General features: G+C 40.7%; 1 protein-coding gene across 1 annotated transcript in view; it reads left to right on the top strand.

The window, feature by feature from the left end:
• The window catches only part of HMGN1 (high mobility group nucleosome binding domain 1), a 9,950-nt gene extending 3,149 nt beyond the window's left edge, over positions 1-6,801 (top strand). Inside the window, exons 2-4 of the mRNA XM_009283084.1 lie at positions 85-183; positions 3,273-3,404; positions 5,908-6,801. Of these exons, the coding sequence (XP_009281359.1) occupies positions 85-183; positions 3,273-3,404; positions 5,908-5,955 (279 nt within the window). The 3' untranslated portion in view covers positions 5,956-6,801. The remainder of the gene's footprint in view (positions 1-84; positions 184-3,272; positions 3,405-5,907) is intronic.
• Positions 6,802-10,374: the final 3,573 nt, after the last annotated feature.

Genomic DNA, 10,374 nt, shown 5'->3' with positions numbered 1-10,374 from the left:
GCTGGAAGTACGGGAGCGCGAGGGGGGTGTCCCTGCCGGGCCGGGCTGGGCGGGGGCGTGCGTGTGCGCCCCTGTACCGAAAAGGGGATTACCGAGGGCTGGGTCTCTTCCTTACTTGTTCTTTCTTCTCAGAAACCTGCTCCTGCCAAAGCGGAGCCGAAACCAAAAAAGTTAGCGGCAAAGGTGAGAGTCGCTGGGAAGAGGGGAGGGAGAGGAGGTGGTCGAGTTTGTTGTGCGAGTGCCTGGTGGCGTCCCATTTCGTGTGGTCGCTGCACGGTGTCTGAACGTTTTTACTCGTCTTCGCGTGTTCCTTGCGGGAACACTCATTTAGCTGAAGTATCATTTTCAGATGCGTCCGCCGGTATCTACAGGTACATTCCACCACTGTTGGAGCAGATCCTTGTTAAGCGGGCACAGTATTGCGTAGAAATGTGGGCACTGATTCATGGGTGTCGGATGGCAGTTTGGTACTGAGCAGAACGACTTAAATGTCGAAGCAACTGTACGTAGGATTGTACTTCACTGTAACAAAAGGGGATAAAATATACTGACAATTTAAAGCAGTGTGTTAGGGCAGGAAAAAAATATTTGAATTCCTTAGGCAGCCACTGAAAAAGATCTGAGTTTCCATTCACGTAGTCTAGCTTTCAGGTCCCAGTGTGTATGTGTAAGTAAGCGCGGTTTAGTATGATCTTTCAGTTCTTCGGTATAGCCTTCGCAGTGCCAATAACTGAGGTGTGAAATTCTTTGTTTCTTGGGAGAAATAAAAGAGGCTGTGTATGTGTTGGCTTGTTGGTGTATGTGTTTTTAAGGGTTCCTTTGTGATTATAAGCTTTTCTTTTTAACGTATGGATTAAGAGCATTTCAAATACAGTAATACAGAACTCCGCTTTGCGGGCTTTTTGATGTTTTCATTTTATTAATCCTACTGAACAGTTACTTATCAATAATGCACCTTCATTTCGATGGTTTGAATATCAGTGCATTGCCATTCTCGAAGTTGTAAGCCTAAAGAATTTGAGGAAGCTTTCCAATTTTACTTCAGTTCTGATTCTCTTTTTTCCCAGTGTCTTTGCGTGGTGCATCTAATTCTTAATGCTGCTAGTTGGTGCTGACTGATACGCGTGATATTGACTTGCCGCCTATAACTACTTTACTTCTAGAAAGAAACGTTTCCACAGTTCATAGCTGGGAACATATTCATGCAAACCAAGTACATGACGAACAGTTGTCATCTTAGAATATGAAGTAGAACACCTTGCACGAGGCTCCTGTGGAATGCTGCTGTAATGTGAATATGTGAACAGTTGTTTGTTCTTTTTTTAATTGCTATTACCATTGGCAATTGAAATAAATGTATAACTTGTTTTACGTTTGATCCTCTTTGTTCTAAAACTCACACTGTCACTAAAATCTTCTGTCATTTGGAAATGTTCTCATTGTTAATATAAAAATCTCTTCTGATTGAGTTTTACTTCTCCAGCTTCAGTACTTCCTCATTTTAGCTGTCTCTGGACTTTCTTTAAATGGGTTGCAGAAATATTTCATTGTTACATACCAGTCAACTGACAGATTTTTAATTTTTTTAAAAATTATTATCTTTTTTCTGTATTTGATACATCAAAAGATGCTTCTTTGCATCAACTTTGTAACTTTGTAAAACTTCCCTGACAGTATTTTTTGTGGTTGGGAGAAGTTTGCACATTATGGAGTTACTTGGTTGTTTTTTTAAAAATAAGTATTAATGAAGAAAAATACATTTTGACAATCAAAACACAGAAGTCTGCGTGTTGTGAAATTGTCTGTTACCTGGATTTGTAGTAGTGAGTTTAGCCTTTATAACTTTTTAAAAGGAGGGTTTTTTTTCTCCATTAGCATGTTTCAACTGTTTTCTCTGTGCTCTCGAGGATTTAAAAAATTACCTTTTCTAAAAATAGGAGCAAAGAATCTCTGAAGTTTTGTGGACACTGACGATTTAGTTACCTGACATAAGATGCTTCAGCATTGATTTTCTTGGTGGTTTTTTTTACCTTGCATCTCTTGTATATGTAATGTAACTTACTGCATGTTTGTATCCAGTGGTGTAAAACATGTACAACTTCTGCTCAGTAGTTGCAATTGGTTGAGAAAACCGTATTTTCATGAAGACAGTATTTTACAGGAGCGTTTATGTAAAATAGGAAATGTACTCAGATAGCTATTAAAAAGTTGCACGTGTGAAGTAAGGAAGTTGCATGTTTTTTGTAAGGAGGAGCGCTTGGAGCAAAGATAGTATGGAATGCTTCTGACCAAATGGTTTCTAACAGTAATCTGAGATACATGTCTACAGTACTTGAAATATGCAAAAATGAGAACTTTATTTCTTGGAGTGAATTTTTAGGTCAGAGACAACAAATTAGGACATAATTTGAAGGACGTGCTTATGAAATGCACACTATTTTTTAATGACATTAGACACATGTTAAGGTAGATCAGCGTAGTGGTCTTCTGCTTAGAGGTGTAAATGCATTATGTTCTCTTGCCACTTACTCACACTGTACCTGCCCAGAAAAAGTGTCACCGTTTCTCATTTATTGAAAATTTTTGTTAGTATCATAAAGTAATGTTTGACAGATGGTGTCAAAACCAGTGCGTTTATGTAATTCTGAATTGATAGAAATATTTTGTAAGTAGGGGGGTCAGCTGGAGGACAGGCAAACTTCGTAGAGTTTGGTTGCTGTAAGGAACATCTGTGAGGATGTATGACGTATTTATATGAAAGTAGCTCTTGAACAAATAGCTGCTTCTCTACCCATTTAACAAGTCATGTAGGTACAGAGGATGTGACTGAGATACTAACAAAGGAGCACTGAAAACGATACTTCTAGGTGATGCATTTATTTAAGTTAGGTTACCGCCTATCAATATAAGAGGAAAAAGAGTGTTTGAAGTGCTTTGTATTTACAAAGTGGAAGGACTGCATTGCTATTTTCTTATGCGCCACGAGGTTAAATCATACATTACAAACTGCTCTGTCTAGCCAGTAGAATCTAGTTATCTTCCCATCCCAGTTTGATCCTCTCATTTTACCGACTATCTGAAACTGTGGTTGTTTGTCTATATATAGTTTGGAAAACTTTTTTGGCAGTTGAACTATGTATTGGCTCGTGGGTTGTTGGTAGTAGCTCTTGCTGCTTAGCGAGTCCATCTTGGTTTTGTGTGGTTTTTATTATTTTCAAAGTTTACCTAGTAGGTCATAGGAATTTACTTATTGGAAATTTATGTCATCGTAGGATAAGTCTGAGGACAAGAAAGCTCAATCAAAGGGGAAGAAGGGGCCTAAAGGAAAACAGACAGAAGAGACAAACCAAGAACAGACAAAGGACAACTTGCCTGCGGAAAATGGGGAAGCTAAAAGCGAGGAGGTAAAGTTGTCTGTATTCTTTGGTGCAAAGCAGCTGCATAACTTACTGTACTGGTTTATCCAAACATCTATCAGAAACATATGCGGTTCTTACAATAGAATCTATTTCTGCCAAAAGAAAGATGTAGCTATTGAAACATTGGTAGATACACCTGGAAAATTCTAGTCCCTAAAATTAAGAAAAAAAGGTGAGAATTTTACCAAAGTTCCAATACAGGATAATGTCCTTCAGAGAGGGGCCATTTTCCTTGCAGGTAGGTCTTGGCAAAGTAATACATACCGGGTATACAGAGGGGATATTGCTCTGGGGGGCGGGGTGGGAGTCTGTCTTCGGAGGGTTTGGTTTGGGTTTCAGTCTGCCTTCGCTGTTACTGGAAGAGAAGTTCCTTCTTGCTACAGAAGTTCTTTGACAAATGCAGTATCCATTTTCTTGGGACTGGAAACAGTTTTCACTGAAAACCCAAAGTCGAAATGATTTAACCGAAGTTGAGATAACATTTACAGGAGTCAGCTGCAGACACTGCTGGTGGAAGGGACAGGTTGGTGCAGGAATGGAAGAGAGAGTGCAAGAACTACCAGTAGTTGTTGTTGCTGAAGAAATGAACACGCCAAATCAGTCTTGGCTGTAATACTCTGCTAAAATGGCCGTGTTGCTGAAGTTTGAAGTCAGTGGTCATCTAACTTAAAACATCCTCCACACTGTATTCTTTTTCTGGAATGTGGACACAATTTAGTTTTAAATTTAGGACAAGATCTGTAGGAAGAAGCAGTGCCTCTTATTAGGGCAGCTGTTAACAACTGGATGAAACGCAAGTTTTCGTGTGGTAACAGGCCTAGAATTAGTCTCAGGTTTCTGCAATATTGAATGCCTCACTCATTTTAATTAGTTCAGTGGAGTTTGCTGATCAGATAGTCAGATGATTTTTTTAATTTAAATGTGTGATTCATGCTTCCTGTCTGGTTGTTGCATTGAAAAGTCATTTTTTTTAAGATGGAAAAAAAGTCATATCTGAATTCTATCACACTGATCGATCAGTGTGCAGACAGATCTTCAAGTAGAGGAAAAGAGTATTTTTTTTTTAGGTAGATGATGCGTTTTGGTGGGTGAGGAAGGTACAGGACAGTACTTGAGTGTACAAGACAACTTACTGTGGGGCAACAGTTTTTCATTTGCAAGCTTTGTGGAAAACGTGCTATAACTAGGAATTCTTTAGTTGGTTTAACTTTCTGCGTAGCTCTGGCTCTGTATTACTGTCGCATAATTTCGTCTTTTAATTTGTGCATGTAGTATTTCAGCGATACCAGCGAAAGTTAAATTTGGCAATGTGTCTCCACTGGGGTCTAGTTAGTACACTAGTGCAGAGATGGTGTAAATTTACAAGGAACGGATGGTGACTTCTGGGGCACGTCTTCATGCTGGTCTCACGTTGGTCACACCAGCCAAAATCGCAGGTTTAATATAATACCCAAGTCTAGAAGAGGCAGAGGTATAGTCTGTCCTGTTGGACGTTACTGTTTTCAATCAGGACGATAGTGTCAGTGACGCTGTTGTTAATCCACGATCTGGTGAAGGGCCAGTGACTGCTTCTGGTGACACTCAGAGAGACGAACGCCTCCGAATGGAAATGGCTTCCGTACTTCATCCCTCGACAGCTTCCCCCAGGTGGCAGTAAAGACTGAACGGGTGTTAGGGTTCCTGTTTGCGTACTACTGTGATTAAACCATCTATTCCGCTGGTGGTGCTGCAAAGCTGTGGAATAATTAAGCATAATTTTTATGCTAATGCATAGATTGCATTCCTTTTTTTAACCTACATTGCAAATGCAGCGAGTTTTCCGATCTAAATGGGGTTGAGATTTTAATCAAGTAAGTTTGTATGAACTTGTTCTGAAGTTGAGGTACAGCATATGGAGACTTGACTTGAAGACAGCATAGCTCTGCTGCTACAGTTCAGTTTCACTGAATGTATTTTTACAAAATTACGTTCGATTTAATGCAGTAGTGTGTTTCTAAGTCTTAGTTGCTCTAAAACATGGTAGGATTTGAGAATATACTAACAGTGCCGCACTGAAATTTAAATGCATGAAGTGTATCTAGTGTCTTTTCTAAATACCCTATATGCAGGGATTTTAGCTTCATAGGTTAAAAAGCCCCCTTTTCCTGTCATAAAGGCAGTAATTACTGAAATGGGCTTTGTTCTTTAAAAAAAAAAAAAATCCTTTGCGGTGTGTGTTGAGTAGTAACAGTATTGTGAAATTCATACTGATGCATCTGAGGAGATAGATGCCTTTTCAAGACAGCTTGGTTTTAGTAGGTCATTCTCCAAGAGAAATAAGCAGATCATGACACCGATTTATTAAGACCGTGAAGTGCAGTATGTAGAAACAAGTCGTGGTCGTTCTGTATGTCAAGTTAGCTAACTTGTGCATTAAAAATACTGCGAACTAAGAGGCTGGGTCACTTAGAAACTTCCTGCATTGAAGTGTTCTCTGTCTTCTTTTCAGACCCCAGCATCCAACGCAGCAGTAGAGAAAGAAGCCAAGTCTGAGTAACATCTGGTACCAAGTCTTCAACTGGTGGTCCTTATACCTTTCTTCTTGTACAATTCAGAGGAATATTTTTATCAACTATTTTGTAAATGCAAGTTTTTTAGTAGTTCTAGAAAACACATTTTTAAAAAGGAGAGAATCCCAACTCAACCCTTTTTTTTACATATTTAGATAAGTGTAAATGCTTTTTTTAAGTGGTAAAATCATGTACTGGTTGTCTTGTTTTCTATGAAACCAGAAATTAATGGCATATTACATTAAGGAGAGGGCTTTGAAGCCTCGATTAGGCTTCACGTTCCATAGACTATGAGGGACAGTTTTTGTATCCTACTAAATGAAGCATAACACAGATCAGACTTTGGAATTCATAATGATATGTTGAGAATGTCTTAACATTTTAGTTATTTATCTATGGTTGTACCATCAGTAGAATTGCTTACCTAATAAAACTGCTCCCTAGTGTTGGATTTCTTGCTGAGTGATGTATATCTGTGACAGAGTTATTTTTGGTAGTTGCAGCTTTATTTTTTCCAACAACTTTGTAGCTGTGATGGGAAAGATTGGAAACCTTTATTGTATCTTTAAATACTGACTAAGTAAAAGTTTCTGCTTGGCAGACATAACTTGTTATGTCAATATTCGAGATACTGGAACTTCACATCCAGTTTTAAAGGACAGCTTGTCTACAAAGGGCAAACGAAAAATATTTGAAATAGTCTTAGGAAAAAAAACCCACAGAATTAATAGTTTTTAGATTTAAAAAACTATGTGAATAAAAACAATTGCGAAATTGTTCATAGTGTCTGTGATCACCAAACAAAGGCCAAATAAATCTTGATTATGAAAGGATGTTTCTGTAGCTCCTGCATTGACTACGACAACTCACAATCTAAGTGGTGTAATTTTTGATTCTTAACCATGTTCTTGATACTGTTGAAAATACGCTTTTCAAGAGATAGGTGGTAATGCAGGGAGTGAGTAGCAAGTAGAAAACTGTAGTTGCAGTCTTAATCAGGACTTCCAGTTTGAAAGCCGATAGCCTAGTGCTGCTTTTGTTACCTTAAGAAAAAAAAGTCAGTAATTAGTAAGCATCAGATGTTTTCATCTGTGCGATATCTAAGAGTTTGCATATGCACTCTTGTGTAAATGACTGCTTTAAGGAAGATGCACAAAGCGGTCCCCTTGAACATTAACTGATCAGATGGTGTTGCTGTTGTGTTGGAACCGTACTGGAATTTCCCCAAATCCTGCCTTAAAATCAATAAAGCTTCAGATGTTTGGGGAAAAATGAACCTAGGCTGTGAACTTCCCCAGGTAGCTGAGTTAATGTAATGGAACCCGTAAGAGGATGAGCCGTGGAACAGCCTGGGCAGGAGCAGGGAGGGAAGCACAAGAAAACTCCCCTTCTGGTGCTGATGAGCTGTTAGGTGAGCTTACCGTGCCGTGAGCAAGTGTACCCGCTATACAAGGTGGCAGGTTGACAGAGCATCGTTTCAAATAAAACGTACCTGTGCTGAGAGCCAATTCATGTAGTACAAAACTGTCCCGATTCTTCCTTGCTGTGTTTGAGAAAATGAAATCAATCTTGTTGAAAATTTAACAGCCTTTCATCAGAAGGGGGCATATTAAGTATATATTACTTAACCTTAAAATAAAAAAAATCAAATCTAGTACAGCATTACTTCAGTTCTCCCACAGAGCGCAGGGTTGTTTTGGTTTGGTGGTTTTTTTTCCCCATTTCACATTATTTTGCTGAATTGCAGCAGGTAGTAGCATGGTTTTACCAGTCCATTTGATGCCAGTCGGACAACTGTCAACCTTGTCTTGGGAGGAGTCAAGATCAAAATGTAACATTCGTTCTTTGTTTCTCCACCCCCCCGCTCCTTGACCGAGAACTTGTTTATGCTCTTAAGTAACACCTGCAAGCACAGTGTCTGCTTCCTGTAATTTTTGGTGCCTTTTTCAAATTGTCATAGTTATTTCTAAAAAACACTTCAGTTTAACCTCTAACTTACTTTCTTAAACAATGCTTTCATTTGAGAAAGCATTTTACCATTTACCTTTTCAATATTTAAGCAATGTTTACCTTTTCTTTAGCTTATATATAGGATGTCCTCCAACACTTCAGCACAATATGCTTCTGGTCCAATTCCACCACAGCTGTGTTCCTGGCAGAGCGCACCTGGCTTTGTCAGTGCCTTTGGCTTCAAGCTCTTGGACATTCCAAAACTCTGCATTCATGCCACTTTTTCTAACTGCCCTGCCTTCCCCTGCAAATCCCCCCTCCAGTTACCTTATTTGTTGGTTTAATTTAGTAGTAGCATGACATAGCTACATGACATTCTTTACTTTATGTTTTTAGCAAGTCAAAAACACCAGCTAAATGACTAATAAACTTGCAGGTAAATACCCCAAAATAGCCTCTCTTACCTCCTTTTCCTGAATGCCTACTTTTCATGTGGTTTCCCTCTCTGCTGTTGAGATCCTGTTGACTTTCAACATCTTCTAACATCTATTATCCACTGTTTAATTTATTGTAACTGCTCCCTAATATTTACCCTTGGGGACAAAAAGTTATTTCTTACTTTATTATGGAAGTGAAAGGACTCAGCAAGGGTAAATTGGTGACGGCTTCTCTCTCGCAGGATAGAGGAATTTTCACACTGGAAGGACAGGACAGAGGAAGTTGCATCAGGAGCACGGGAGCCCTGGATCTGCTTTCAGCGGTACAGCCCACTTGATGCAGTAAAGAATGAAGCAGGCTTTCCTGACGACATAAAGTATGCCTAGTAAATACGTAGGTGATCAATTACGAATTTTGACTGATTCTGCAGAGGACAGATACCATGGCCGTGACATGCCAACATATAACTATAAAAAGCCACCAGTTTGGCTACTGGGAAAAAGGAATTGTGTATATTGGCACTAGATGTCAATTCTACCTGTGGAGAATTGGAGTAGAAGGCATTTAAATTCGTCTGACAAGAATTTCCATGGGCATGCCTCAGAAAAAGCATTCTTTCCTGTACGATACCGGATACATTTGCTCTGTGCAACTAAGGAACGGAGTGACAGCTAATGCAGATTTGCGTACAGCACTACAGAATACGTACATAACAGAGAACCATCCATTTCAAAATACAACATGAAGACAAGAAAACATGTTTCTTTGAAGTTACTCAATCGTATTCATATGCTGCTACTAGATGTTCTGGTTAAGAGCGTGCTGTTTCATACATGTTCACGCTGCACCATTCTGGAATTCATTTTCTAGTGTCAAGTAGATCACAGCTCTTTAAAACACAAACACAGCCAGGACGCTGAAGTACATCCAAGCTTAGCTAATGAATACGGATTTGTTTGGCAATGAAATCCAGAGGAACGCAGGTGGCCTTTAAGAATGATGTGGCTGAAGCCTGCAACAATACAGGAAGCAGAAAACCACGGATCTCTTTTAAAGAGAGATTTTTAATGGACAGGATACCTGTTTTTTTTCTTGTACCTGAACTGTGGTGCGGGAGCACTAACCAGGCAGGAGGTGGTGAAGAGCAGGAAGCAGAGGCAGCAGTCCACCTTCCAGGATGCCTCTGGGGAAACTGCCTGCTGCTGGGCCTGCGCCTCAGGTGCACAAAAGCTCTTTGTCAAAAGCTGAAAGCACATCTGAGGTAGTGAGAATAGTAAAATATTTCTACAATGATACGTAAAAATATCTTACGTCAAAGGTTCTGAAAGTGCATACCAAGCCACCGCAGGTGGGGAATGGAAAAAGAAAGGAACAGCGTGGATTTAAAATACAGCACGAGTATACCCATTGCTACATTTACATTAGAATCCGTGCTGGGCAGAGGTGAGAAACAACTATAAGAAGGAAAAAAAAAATAAAATCCCCCATAAATAGGCCCCCAAAGCCGGGGTGGGGTGGAAGTGGCGCTGGCACCCGTTTGCAGAGAGGCAGTGCAGGGCACCGGAGCACAGCTGCTGGTTTTGGAAAGGTGATGCCAGTGAAGTGATGCCTTCCTCGAGACAGGTGGGGAAATACCGCTCCCTGCACTGGGGTTTAGGGTAGCTGAGGTGCCCCCGAGCATCACACCCACGGAGCCTCGGTGGCACAGGGGGAGACCTGTCAGCCCGAGTAGTTGGGAGATCCACCTGAAGTGGCAAACAGGAGCCAGAAGACCATCGGTCACGGGTGCAAACACTCTCTTCTGGCGATGCGGTGGTTGCAAACACACTTGTGCTGCTGCCAGAGCCATTCCCGAGCTCCAACTCGGGAGGAGCACGGCTGTACCCAACTCTCCGGCGGCCCAGGGCACGCCAGGCAACGTGCAAGCCAACGTGCTTTAAGACGAAGGTCTGGGCCCCGCAGCACACGGCGCCCGCTTCGTGTCGTCCCCCCCCGGCCCCGCATCGCCCCGGCGAACC

The sequence above is a fragment of the Aptenodytes forsteri genome, unplaced genomic scaffold (genome assembly GCF_000699145.1).
Source record: "Aptenodytes forsteri isolate BGI_AS27 unplaced genomic scaffold, ASM69914v1 Scaffold2, whole genome shotgun sequence".
In the NCBI taxonomy this organism is placed as follows: Eukaryota; Metazoa; Chordata; class Aves; order Sphenisciformes; family Spheniscidae; genus Aptenodytes; species Aptenodytes forsteri.
Note: the sequence above shows the minus strand (reverse complement) of the source record. Positions and strands in the feature narration are given on the sequence as shown.